The 13,626-nt window shown below is 43.1% G+C and overlaps 1 protein-coding gene across 3 annotated transcripts in view; it reads right to left on the reverse strand.

Moving 5' to 3' along the window:
* Positions 1 to 13,626, reverse strand: part of LOC146691358 (neuropilin-2-like) — a 97,272-nt gene that overhangs the window by 21,018 nt on the left and 62,628 nt on the right. For all 3 annotated transcript variants that reach the window (XM_085434743.1, XM_085434741.1, XM_085434742.1), the window contains exons 12-13: positions 4,588 to 4,662; positions 2,129 to 2,293 (exon numbers count right to left, since the gene is read on the reverse strand). In XM_085434743.1, coding sequence (XP_085290869.1) covers positions 2,129 to 2,293; positions 4,588 to 4,662 — 240 coding nt within the window. The remainder of the gene's footprint in view (positions 1 to 2,128; positions 2,294 to 4,587; positions 4,663 to 13,626) is intronic.

Below are 13,626 nucleotides of genomic sequence, written 5' to 3' on the forward strand. Positions count from 1 at the left end.
GTTGGGGGGGGCTTATGCCTTGGGTGTTTAATATACAGACAGTTCCACCTTGAGTTGTGGGTGTAAGTGTGTGTGTGGAGCCCCGGGGAGAGCTGAAGAGCTAAGGCAGCACTTCTGTCAAAGCCATCATCTGACTTATCTGACCGCTCTGGGCCGTGTGTGTGCACCTTATGGGTGTGTAGGTACAGTAAGTGTGTGTGCGATTGATAAAACAGTCCTCCTGCTCTCTTGTTAAAAATGGACGGAAAATTGCAAGTACCACTGAGGGAAACGGAGGTGAAGCCAGCGAGAATATATGATATATCAGTATGAATCAACCTCAAAAGGAAATGAATGACTTTTAATAAAAGAATAATTCAGCTGTATGTTGAAGACGAAAACACGAGATAATAAGGATTGAGAACAAAAAGACATTTGTAAAGAAAGATTAAAGGAAAAGAAATTAGAAAAAGAAGAAACACGAAGCCCGAAGTCAGATAATTACAGCATTCAAAGACGCTTCAAGCACAAAATAAAAGAGATAAGCGAAGAAGAACTGTCGTGGATTAGATCTGAAAACGAGAAAAAATAGAAAAGACCCGACAAACAGGATGAGAAAGTAACAAACTAGGGTAAGGAAAGTGAAACTGTTAAACCTAACGGTTTTTTTAAAACTCCAATTAAGACGTTGTGCACACTTTTTACAGATAAGAGTGAAATCCTTGCATCATGGTTGCTGTCAGTGGTTCCTCCCAGCACTGGGATGCATCATATTCCACCACAGGACGACCGCTTTGCTCTTAATTAGCTCAAGAAGTCTTTGTGCTGAGGAAGGTCAGACATTTCAGCGTGACGATGCTTTCTTTTATGTCTTTAAAAAAACAGAGATATTGTGAAATGAGAAATGCCCAGATAATAAGTAATGTTTTTCTGCTGGGCCTGTGGAGTTTTCAGAAAGTTTGAGTGTTTAATTAGAGGAGGAGGCCCACCCATAAATCCTTTTAATGGGTTCTAACCCTGTGGAGATTTCAGAAGATGGAAGGTCTGCTTGGTGAATTTCTACAGTGTGTGCTTGAGAAAGCCAGCAGAGCTGTAGCTATTAATTATTATTCTCCACTTGTAAGCAGTTTTATTTTGAAAATCTTAAGATCAGATTTTTTCGCGTGAAGATTGTTAAGTGATTACGGATATATGACATTATCACAATAAGAGTACAGAACACAGAAGGCATCAGTGACAACACACAGGTGGGTTGCAAAGTGGCTTGCAGAGGAGCATGTAGGCCTCAGTCACACAGGCCTGAACGTGTATTCCTCGATCGGTTGGTGAGGGGTTTCTGGGTGAAATTAGTCGTAAAGACGGCGCTCCACCAAAAAACTGATTGCGACTTGTTTGGTTGCCAGGAGACTGCTGTGGTTGCCTGTAGCTTTCATGGAAGACGTGTAAGCTCCATGCTAACCTTGCATGTTTCTAAAGGGAAACTCAGAAGGAGCACTTCTGAGAGAAGGGCATGTGTGTACATGGGGTATATCTTATTTTACTAGGTTTGAATTTGGATTTTGCTAGCGCCTAGCGAGTAGTTGGCGTCTCCTATGCAAACTATGATCGACCACGACAGTCTCGTACCAACCAAAGCAACTTCCTGCCATCACCTTCCAACTGGATGAGAAATCTCGGTTTTTCCCTTATCAACCGGTGGCTCCCGCCGGTCTCCACACCTGTGTGACTGGGGTTTAAAGCAGCTTACATAATGCTCAGGTTAACCCGACCAGATTCAAGATTTATTCAAAATTCTGTCTAAAAATGAGCATTTGTTCTTTGATTTAGACATTTGTGTGTCTGCAGAACCAAATGTCCTCTACAGATTGTGCCTCTTAGTTTAGAGGAAGGCATTATGGGTTGTTTGTAGCTAAATGGGCTAGCGAGGTTATTCTCACATGATGTGAAATTTGCTTTGTCTCACTGAGGAAATGTCAGAATTTTTTTTTTGTGGCAAAAGACAAAATCTTTGTCAAGCAGCCAAGAAATACAGTGAGAGGACATCGTGGTGAGAAACTTTAAGAGACGGGCTCATGTTAGAATTAAAGCAACACATTCCAAAAATCACACATTTTATCCCCTCCAGTCTCCAAAGTACGTGCGTACTCACTTTCTGATCCCAGTGCCAGGTCCTGCCTTGTTCCATGAGCGCCATGCACAGTGGAGCTGCTGCTGGCTGTGTGCAGGGTCCAGCTCACACCTGACTGGGGATCAGCCGACCACCCGCACAGGCTCTGCTCAAAGCCACACACGGCCGACAGGGGCGGAGTGGTGGCTGTGAATCGAGAAAGAAAAACAGATTACAAATAAAGGTTTTAAAAGTGTCTGTTTGGGCTAAAATACTACTGATTACCACCCGACAGCTTCTTCTGAGTGCTTTTAGTATTGTGTTGGATTTAAACAAATTCTTTTTTTCTCAGTTTTCTTTTGTGAGACTCAGTCCTGTAATGGCAGGGTCTTTATTTTGATAGTGCCGTGAGCGACATTCGCATTGTGTTGAGACGTTTTGCAATAGCGCTCAATGCAATATGACATCTTGAAAATCATACTGAATACAAATATTAGAGTAACGGAGAATAAAAGCCAGACTGAAAGAAAGAGTAATTGCAGCAGAGATAACAGAAAGCAAACACAGACAGAAAATGGACAGAAAGAAAACAGCGGAGCAAAAGGTGAATGATACAAAACTCAAGGGGTGACATGAAAGTAATAAGATGAGCACAAATGAGAAGCAAAAATGATGCTGTAATTAGACTGCAATAAGCTGCTACCTTCAGTTGTGCTGAAACAAAAAAGCAAAGGCGCTTCCTTAAACTACATCACAATACGCTCTGCATAAACTCCAGTGAGGCAGTCGGTGACCTATAGCTGTGAAATCATATTCCCAATATGTGAGCCTGTGTTTGTATGAAGATCCTCTGGCTGTGCGAGCTTATTTTCACTCAAACAGAGCTTCCTGTGGGACTATTGAATCTAACAGACTTCAAAGCCCAGAGGCCCCACGGTGCACACTGACATCATGAGTTTGACCTTAAGAGCTCGAGTGTGTGCACAAGTGTGTGTGTGTGCGGATGAGAGACGAGCAGAAATAAATGCATGCGTGCATGCAAGAAATCTGCATATGTGAGAGCGCAGATAGCATGCACTTGAATGAAGAAAGCTTGAGCGTGTGTGTGTGTTACAGCAAAATGTGAAATAGTCATGAAAAATAACCGGTTTGTTTGCATATGTTGATTTAAAACTTTTTTCCTGACAGTCAGCAGAACTTTGAAACTGACGTATTTCAGCAGGAACTTTAGTTAGCACGTGTGGCGCATATTCTGTCCAGAGTGAGGACACTTCACCCCGGCAACCAAGAAAACAGAGCTGAAAAGAAGTGGCGACCGCTGCATTTTAAGTCACAGCATGGTCTTTTTATAAACCGAGCTGTTTTGTGTGGGTACATCTTCTTAATTTGCCTTTAATGATACATTATGAATGTGTTTTAAAATAGACCCTCTACATCAGGGGTGGGCAACTCCAGGCCTCGAGGGCCGGTGTCCCTGCAGGTTTTAGATGTGTCCTTGAACCAACACAGCTGATTTAAATGGCTAAATTAGCTCCTCAACATGTCCTGAAGTTCTCCAGAGGCCTGGTAACGAACTAATCATGTGATTCAGGTGTGTTGATCCAAGGTGAGATTTAAAACCTGCAGGACACCGGCCCTCGAGGCCTGGAATTGCCCACCCCTGCTCTACATCTTGCCCTATGACAGCAGGGATAGACTCCACCCACCCTGCGACCCTGAACCTGTGCCGATATGATGTGAACTCGGTCACACCACCAATGCCTCCAACGTGGATTTTGTTAGGATGCCTGGGTCGTTGAGTTTTGAGTTTATTATATTATTTATCATTTCTAGTCTTTGGTTTCTTGGTTAGAGTTCTGCCTTATGGTTTACTGTTCCCTCTGTTGCAGTGCCTGCCTGTGAGTCTGTGTCTTTAAGTTCAGTCTGTTTTACTTTGAAGGTCCATGTCTTATGTTAATGTATCTGGTTTTGCTTCCCCTGTTTCTTTACGCCTGATTTGCCCCAACTGTGTTTCCCTCCTGTTACCGTTCCCTGATTGCCCCCTCTGTGTATTTAAGCCCTGTGTTTCTCTGTGTCGCGATCTACCCTCATCTACCCTTATCTTGCTGTGTAAGCGTATTTTGTGTTCTCAGTTTTGTTACCCATTTGAGTTCAGCATTAAAGCTGTTTAAGTTCACGTTTGTGTCCGGAGTCTGCACTTTGGGTCCTTTTCCTGCCTGCACACAGCCGTTTCATAACAGATTTTTCATACTTTATATGTGAAAAACATCAGTTTTGTGTGCCTGGCACAAACGAGTGGACGTGACACCGGACAGATGAAAACACGCTTTTAAGAAAATAAGAGGTGAGAAATTCACGTCGAGGAGGCGAAAAAGGTGAAAATTTGTGTCTAGAAACACAAACCAATAGATCAGGTTGTGACGGTTTCACAAACTGTGTGTGTGTGTGTGTGTGTGTGTGTGTGTGTGTGTGTGTGTGTGTGTGTGTGTGTGTGTGTTTACCAGATCTCATCACAGAGGTTGTCTGTTCCACTCTAGGTGTGGTGGGGGTCACAGTGTCAGGTACAGTGGTGGTTTCTATCAACACAAAAAAATAAACACAAAAGGTTAGAATAGAATAGAATAGAATAGAATAGAATAGAATAGAATAGGCAATAGATAATTTGTTTTATTGTTTTCTCTCCAAGACAGTCAAACGCTTTGGGGTCCTTAGGGAGTAGTAAAGCGCTATACAAATACAGGCCATAATAAGCAGAGACAACGCTGGGCTTGGAATAACTAAATCTGAGCTCGTCTTGTTAAATATTCACAGTTTGCTCTGCGACTGCTTCGCTGCACAATGGAAAAGAGTAATATTTTAACAGTGCAGCTGTGATGTTTGAGCAAAGCCAGGCTTTAGACACGGCGCTAACTGACGATGCTTTAAATTCTCTTCGCCGTTTTCGGGGGCTGACGTTTGTCGGGATCCAGGCAGGGACAGAGCGAGCTGATGCAGTGAGCTGGCACTCAGCTCAGGACTGTGCCACACCGCTCTGTTTATCCACTGCAAGCTGGCATGCACGCTCACACAATGCTATGATGATAGATGCTGCACTCACACTGACCTTGGAGCACAGCAGCGTGCATCGAGTGTATGATAGATCAAACACACACACACTCACAGACCTGCAGAGCAAAGACGTCAGCATTCGGGTATGACAGTGTAACCCCGAAACCTTCTGGTCTTAATAAGCAGTTTTTCTACTGCTGGTTAAGATTCCTTAAATGGCAATGAATGTTTTCCCATCTCTCTCCCTCACACGCACACACACACACACACTGGTGAAAGTAAGTGTGTGTCTGCGTGTTGACGTAAGGGAACAGAAGATTGGCTTGCGTGGCACAAGCCAGACACCACAAACCTCTCACCAAATTATTCTCAGAAGCTACTTTTTTCTTCTGTTCGTTTCGTGGCTTTTCTTTCTTTCCTCCCTTCATATTTCTTTCCTTCTTTCCATCTTCTGTCTCTCGTTTGTCACAATAAATCGGACCAGAATCGGCTCTGCTTCGCAAAACCACTATTGCCACCACAAAAAGCTCTAAACACACATAAACACACATGCTCCCTCTCTCTCTCGACTCTCCTGCACAGAAGTGAAATCGTACCCAGTCTTGTTTCTGTTTTACCACAACCGCAATTTTCGTCTCCATAACTCTTTCCCTCGCTCTCTCTCTCTGTCGTCTCTCCCTGAGGTATATTTCGATTTCTCTTTGCAGCTCTTTCTTCGTCTCTTCCTGTTGCTCTTTCTCACTCTCCTCCACCTTTCAGCACTTTTCTCTGTGCTGTAACTCTGTCCACTGTTATTTGATGTAGATTCTAATCATTCAGTTGAATCTCAGACTGCTGCAGATTTGCTTCGAGTGTAATTGTTGTAGATATTTCCATGACTCACGCGGTGATCTTTCTCTGTGTGTGTGTCTTGTTTAGTGTTAACTGGTAACCTTTGCAAGCCTCTGCTAATAGCTTTGAGTGCACTGCAGTGTTGGGGTTCATCCACTCTAATGTGTGTGTGTGTGCGTTACTTTGAGTTGTTTACACAGTCCACTCACAGTCAAAGTATGCACGATTATTATGTAAGCCCAAACACTCATATTGCTCTTTCAGCACAGACACACGCGCACGCTCAAAATTAGATATTAACATTTAATAAGCAGCTCCCAGCTGCTGACATTAAGCTGTTTTAATTTGGTGCCCTTTACCACTGTAATTAGCCCCCCATGTTGAGGGGAGAGAGGGAGGAATAGGAGATGAGAGGGAGACACCGAAAAGGGAACATAACCCTTTCCAGCTCGCACCACCAATTTCCTAATTAGTGACCACACACAGCTCCAGTCAGCCTCCTATTTCGATCTCCATCTCCTCTCCACCTGCCTAATTCAATTTGGCTCTCCTTTCCTCCCCTCTTCTTAACTCCTCCTACTCCTCATCCTCTTCTTCAATCCACCAGGTTCCTCTCTGGATCAGCTGTAAAGATCAGAAATAATTTAAACAACTTAATTTAATGATATTTTTAAAAATGTTGTTGCAGGAACTTGAACTCTTACTTGCTGAATGGAAATAAATGGCAGGACAAATACAAGGTGGCAGAGTTCAGTCACTCGTGGGAAGATTGAAACTGACGTGCATGAGAAAAACCAATCCTGACGTACATATTCTGCAGATGGGTCCACCAGAGCTGACTTACAGAAACCTGCAGAGACCCTCCGACTCGATCTTTTCCACACACAGACGCACACTTTCTAAACTGAAGAACAGAAGGTGTCACAGGCCCAAGGGCTCATTGTAAAGCTGCTGACTGAGCAAGGCAAAGCGGAAACACAGAGACGAAAACTGTTCAATTATGGAAAGAGCTCTGGGTATAAATCTACCTCTGTCAGCCTAAATAATGACTACTGACACTGTGTGTGTGTGTGTGTGTGTGTGTGTGTGTGTGTGTGTGTGTGTGTGTGTGTGTGTGTGTGTGTGTGTGTGTCTAAGAGACAGAGAAAGCTGTTGCTACTCAATTATTGGTGACATGGTGCACGTGTGTAAGTATGGAGGGGATTTCCTCCACTTAATGACTGAAAGACTGAAAGGCATGCCTTCCTTACAGACGGAACTTGCTAACCTGTGTGTGTGTGTGTTTGTGTGTGTGTGTGTGCATGTTTGTGAGGACAGAAAATTGGCGTGCTACTATACTTGTGGGGCCCATCAGCCACTTATGAGTATGGTGATCGCTTTGGGGAAGAAGCTGTGTGGAGAGCAATGGCGTCTTCGGTGGATCTGTTACAGTTTTTGCTCGTTGCCTGAACACTATAAACCCATGCTTAGACTAAAGTAACACAACTTGAAGCTTTTGTTACCATACCCCAAACACATGTACCTTAAACAAAAGTGCTGCTTTGCACTCTGGTTGCAATTATGCAACACACTTAGTCCTTTATGCAACACACATGGTCCTGCATACTACACTCTATTTCATACATAAGACACTTCGTTCAAAAATGAAATTTCAGGGTGCCATTTGGAAAACACATGTATCCAAAATACAAAACACATCGGGTAATTGCAACCACTCAAATATACACCTGAAGGCACTTACTTGCAAAACTGAACACCAATTAGCCAACCACAAAAAGCCCTCAGTTTAGCCATTTCAAGAACTTTGCAAGCATGGATGGAGGGAGAGCAAGAGGAAGAGGAGGAGGAGGTCAAAGAGGCCATGCACGGACCCATATTTCTGATGATATAAGAGCAACTTTGGTGGACCATGTCATCAACCACGGCCTGACTATGAGGGAAGCTGGGCAGAGAGTCCACCCACATCTAAGCCGCTTCACAGTGGCATCTGTAATAAGAAAATTCCGACTAGAAAACAGGTCTGTCTTCATCTCACTGCCTTCTACTCTACTCAGATGGTTTTCATAGTACTGTTCTACAGTTACCATATCAAGTGTGCAGGGTACTGCAGGGTGCTAATGCTCCTTTTGCAGCCAAAGTGGTAGTTTCTGTGAAACATACCATGATTACTTATATTGAAGTACAGTGTTGTACAGTGGATGATACAGTGTATACAGTAAAGTACTGTAAGAAAAATAAGCAAACCGATGACAATATGTGGTTGTATTTCTCTAGAATGACTCGAAGACCTTCTGGGGGAGGACGCCAACGCCTGTTCACACAACGGCAGGAACTTGCCGTTGTGGACCTAGTGAGGGCAGACAATGCTATGCGTCTCCACCAGCTACGAAAGCAAATACTTGCAGACAGGCAAGTGTTCAACAACATAAACCATGTGAGCATCACCACCATCAGACGCATCTTGGGAAAACACAGCATCACCATGAAGCAGCTCTACAGAGTCCCATTTGAGAGGAACAGTGACAGGGTCAAAGGACTTCGAGCTGAATATGTACCATATCAGTACCACATGAATACATTCTGAGAGCTACACAGGTACCTGTGTGATGGGGTGAGGGTTCTGTATGTGTAGCACTGTAGTACAGTGATATGTTCTCTTTTTTCTTTCTTTTTTTTACAGAGAATCTTGGCCATGGATGGAGCTGCACAGCCTCATGAATTCATTTTCATTGATGAAGCTGGATTCGACCTGTGCAAAACAAGACGACGGGGTCGTAATGTAATTGGCCAAAGGGCAATTGTGCACGTCCCAGGGCAGCGCGGGGGAAATATCACATTGTGTGCCGCCATAAGCCTTCGAGGGCTTCTGCATCATCATGCAAAACTAGGTCCATACAATAGGCAACACATACTCACATTTCTAGATGCTCTCCATGATATAGTTGTACAGAACAGACCAGATCAGCCCAGGTTTGTGGTGATATGGGATCATGTCAGTTTCCATCGGGCTGCTCTGGTCCAGGCCTGGTTCTCCAACCACAGTCAACTTGAAGTGGTATGCTTGCCCCCTTACTCACCATTTTTAAACCCTATAGAGGAATTTTTTTAGGCTTGGAGATGGCGTGTATATGACCGCCAACTACATGCCTGCATGCCTCTTCTGCAGGCAATGGAACAGGCCTGCGGCGACATTCAGGTGACAGCAATCCATGGATGGTTTTGACATGGAAGAGGATATTTTCCCCGGTGCCCAGCGGGAGAAGACATTGCTTGCGATGTTGATGAGGTCCTGTGGCCAGACCCCAACAGACGGCGGGATCCATGAGCCCACGTATGCACAATTGTCATGATTTTTTGTTTACAGTATAGTGTTTTTTCTATTACTGTATTATGGGTTTTTTGTTTTTGTTTTGTTTTTTTGCTTTATCTGAATTCATGGTACTGCAATGTACAATATTGAGTAGGCCTATTTGCTTTTTTGGTTGTTTGCAAATGTGTCTCCTGAAAATATGCCTTCTGAATAAACAATGAACATCAAAGACTGCAGTGCTTTATATAAAGTAGACTAGTGTGTTCCCCCTGCTCTGTAAGTGTTTGCATATGATGCAAGTATGTGTCATTTTGTCAACAGAGTTACATTTTGACAAAGGAATGTTAGGTTTTGATAGCAGAGTTTAGGTTTTGAGAGTAGAGTTTCAATTTGGTGCAGATGTGAATGGTATATTTCCCAGTGTTGTGTCATGTGTACTTGTGTTTAGGGTTTTGGCACAATGAGCAAAGTTTTGCAAAATGTGTTCAGGCAACGGGCAAAAACTGTAATAATAATAATAATGGATTGCATTTATATAGTGCTTTTCGGGGCCCTCAAAGCACTTTACAATACCACTATTCATTCACTCTCACATTCATACACTGGTGGAGGCAGCTACAGTTGTAGCCACAGCTGCCCTGGGGCCGACTGACAGAAGTAGGTGGCAAGTGAAGTGTCTTGCAACGACCGAGACTGTCCGAGCCGGGGCTCAAACCGGCAACCTTCCGGTTAGACGACAAACTGCCAACTCTTTGAGCCACGACCGCCCTATGCTGTTAGTCCGATATGCAAATTGGTGTGGGTCCAGAGCCGGGGGGAAACAGGTTCTGATTAGAGATGGCACGATACCACTTTTTTATGTCCGATACCGATACCGATATCATGAATTTGGATAGCTGCTGATACCGATATGAATCCGATATAGTGTGTTTTTTAATCAATAAAACGTTTTTTTAATATCTTGCTGCATTTTGTATAAGTTTATACTCAAGTTTAAATAAATAACAACACTAAAGCTATTCTGTTATACCTGTATGTAAAAAATACACTGCGCCCAAAATATTTCATAGTTCAGCAACACTGGTCAATCTAATAAACTTAAACCTGCACCATCCTCCCTATTCTGGTATTTTAAAGAGTAGTTAGCAGAAATATTAAGCAACCTAACTAATAGGGTTGCAAACTCCCAGCAAAAGAAAATAGGGAACCACCCCCCACCTCATGATGCTTAATCGATGTAATCAAATTTAATTTGATGCAGGGGGGAAAATGCACAGAAATAAATTATTTTTCAAGAATAATTAAATAGATTCAACATCTTTCTTCAACAGAACTGCAGAATTCACAGATGGTACCTTCCCAAAGGAAAAAGTACTATAGCTTAGTAGGGTATATTAGACTTAACAGTTATATATACAGTAATGGCCTTCTATATATTTTACATCAGATTAAAACTTTGGGTGTAAGAGTCAGATAATTATTTATTAAAAGCTCGACATTTTAAATGAGAATAAGAAAGAAAAGTATGTCTTTGTGCCCCCTTTTCCCTGTTCATGCCCTATCGGCCCCCCTGGCTAAACTTTGCTAGATCCGCCCCTGCACTGTTACAGCCGTCAGCTGCGTAGAAAAAGATCCTCGAGTAGAAAGTAATATTAAATACATTCTAACAACAGCTGATCAAGCTTAAACGTGCTGCTGTTGTTCAGCCGCTGGTTTCCTCTTTCTGGTGCAAAGTGGGCCAAAAACAAAGAAGAGAGCCGATCAGCTGATCATTGATCAGTTTCATGATTGAAGTAGCAGCAGGAGGGAGAGAGAGAGGCAGTCGCTCCATATATCTGTTGTTAAGCTTAATGTGGGAATGCTTTACAAGCATTCAGAGATGAACTTACACACTTGCTTTACTTCTCTCTGGGATAACTTCCTCGGAGATGAAATGCTGGGAGGCTACAAATACACACAGCCGCTCCATCACGTGATGCATACTGCTGCGACGTGCTACGGTTATGAGCCGAGTTACGCCGTGTAGCAAGTTTTGTGAGGTGCTTTTTTGATATTTAATGGATCGGATTACATTTTTTATTTCTCGCCGATATCCGATCCAGTAATTTGGGTCAGTATCGGACCGATACCCATACGTAATATCGGATCGGTCCATCTCTAGTTCTGATGCGCTCCAGAACCAGTTTCTCAAAGCACTTGGTGATGACAGCATTATACTTGGAAGCAGATAAAAGTAGAAAATCTGATCCTAGTGCTGTGCAATGAGTCTAAAGCAGGGGGCTGTTAAATGCTAAAATATGACATCACATCTCAGGTGATGTTGGAAAACATCTGAAGGCCAAATCAGACAACTGTTCTTAAACCCAGAGCTGTGGCTTGTTTGTACTGTATGTGACTTAAGCTCATTATGACTCCATCTGTAAATGAGTGGTTTGGAAAATGAGGTCTTTACAGCAGCGTATGATTTCCAGACTAAATTGTACAGAAAGCTACCAATTATATAATATTTTTAAATTATTTTTTAATGATAAGTGCTACAGTGGACCACAAGGTTTCACATTAGTAGACAGGGAAGGGGAGTTTCTGCAAAAACTGAGCACATGACTGTGGTTAAAGAGCTGCCAACAATCAAACTTCTGGTTAAAAGGCAGAGCCATGAGCTTTGCAGCTGAGAAGCAAAAGCACTCTTCATGTCAGGAAACTACAGACAGTAAATTGCTCATTAGCCCATTGTGCAACAAAGCACCACAAGGTATACGACTGTAATTGTTGCCTTAAGTGTCAAGACAAGTACGACAACAACTGAGATGATAAAAAGAAGCTGCTGGCAGTGAATGTGTAACTACATCAGTGAAACATGGTGAGCTACAGAGAAAATGAATTTAAGTGTGGAAAGAAACATTAAGCTAAGTAGGCCATTAGGATCTATGGAGAAGAGAAGGACAGCTTTCTCGCTCACCAAGCACTAATAAGCTGTTGTCTCCTTCCAAGACTCGGGCGTGGTCGGATTAAGCCTCAGGTGAGGCACATGATAGGCTGGACGTACGGTTTGGGACAAGGGCAACATGTTGTCTTACGTGAGCACAGAGGTTTATGGCTAAAAAGAAATGAAATCATTTTTAAACATAGCGATTGAGAGCGAGGGCAGTATTCGTGTAGCCCTCCAGTTGGGCTTTTGCATAGTTTGATGGATGGAAGGATGAGGAAACAGAGGGGAAAAAGAGAAAGGCATATTTGAGAAACACTGAAAGGCATGCTGAGCCAAACTTAAATATTTATATTGGAAAAAGACGAGCTTTCATTGCACACTGAGCCCTACCTGCATATACACACAGGCATCCGCAACCAACCTGGACCGCATCCTAAGTGTTTCCATGTGTGATATCTCAGAGAGAAGGGAAGGAACAGATAAACTGAGCTGTCCTGAAGTAAACAAATCCCTGTTGTGTGGTTAAAATAGTTTAGATTGCTCAACACTTAACAGTAGAACATCACTGTGAGCTGCAAACTTGGCCTTTTGTCTCTGCTAAAGCATAACCCCGAACCGAGAGCACAGCTGCAGGGCATTCGGCTTCTCCGCCGTGGTGGACAATTGATTTTTTGTCGCTCAGCCTGGTGCATTGTGTTATCAGACACTCTGGAACATGGTGTGGTGCAAACATTTAGAACAGCTATCCCTGCAGGAGCTTAAAACTGATTGCTGTTTATTTTTACATCCCGGTTCTTCTGTAGACGTTGTGCACTACCTGAGTCTGTTGTGCACTGATTAGATGGACACAAGTTTGAGTTTTTAAAGATGAGAGAGGAAGAAATCACAAGTATAAAAACAGAGAAGAGAAGGTGGGGACTCTGGAGAGATGGAGTGTGTCTGTGTCTTGTTGCAGGAGCCTTGGCAGGACACAGTGAAACCTGCAGAAGCCACAAACATGAACAAAACCTCTCGCAAACCTTTTTTCCATTTCTGCTTTTCCATAAAAAAAAAAAACAACCCGGTTAGAAAAACAAAAATCACAGTGACGTGTGCAGCTCTTTCCCAGTATCTGAATACTATTAAAACATAAAATAACCCAATCTGCATACTAGTTATTGTTACTGGAAGCGGCATTGCATTCATAACCACTTTCATTTCTTCAGTGAAATGAGAAAAGGCAAGAGGAGCAGGGAGAGAGAACAGTGGGTGTAACTGAGGACACATCCTGCAGATCACATGAAAGTGTCTGGACTCAGGCCATGGCCCACATGTGAATGCAATCAGCAAAGCTGGACCTAGCACACACACACACACACACACACACACACACACACACACACACACACACACACACACACACACACACACACACACACACAC

The sequence above is a fragment of the Copadichromis virginalis genome, linkage group LG16, assembly GCF_057382275.1.
Source record: "Copadichromis virginalis isolate Kocher_CV1m ecotype Utaka linkage group LG16, C_Virginalis_male_GT1.1, whole genome shotgun sequence".
Classification (NCBI taxonomy): Eukaryota; Metazoa; Chordata; class Actinopteri; order Cichliformes; family Cichlidae; genus Copadichromis; species Copadichromis virginalis.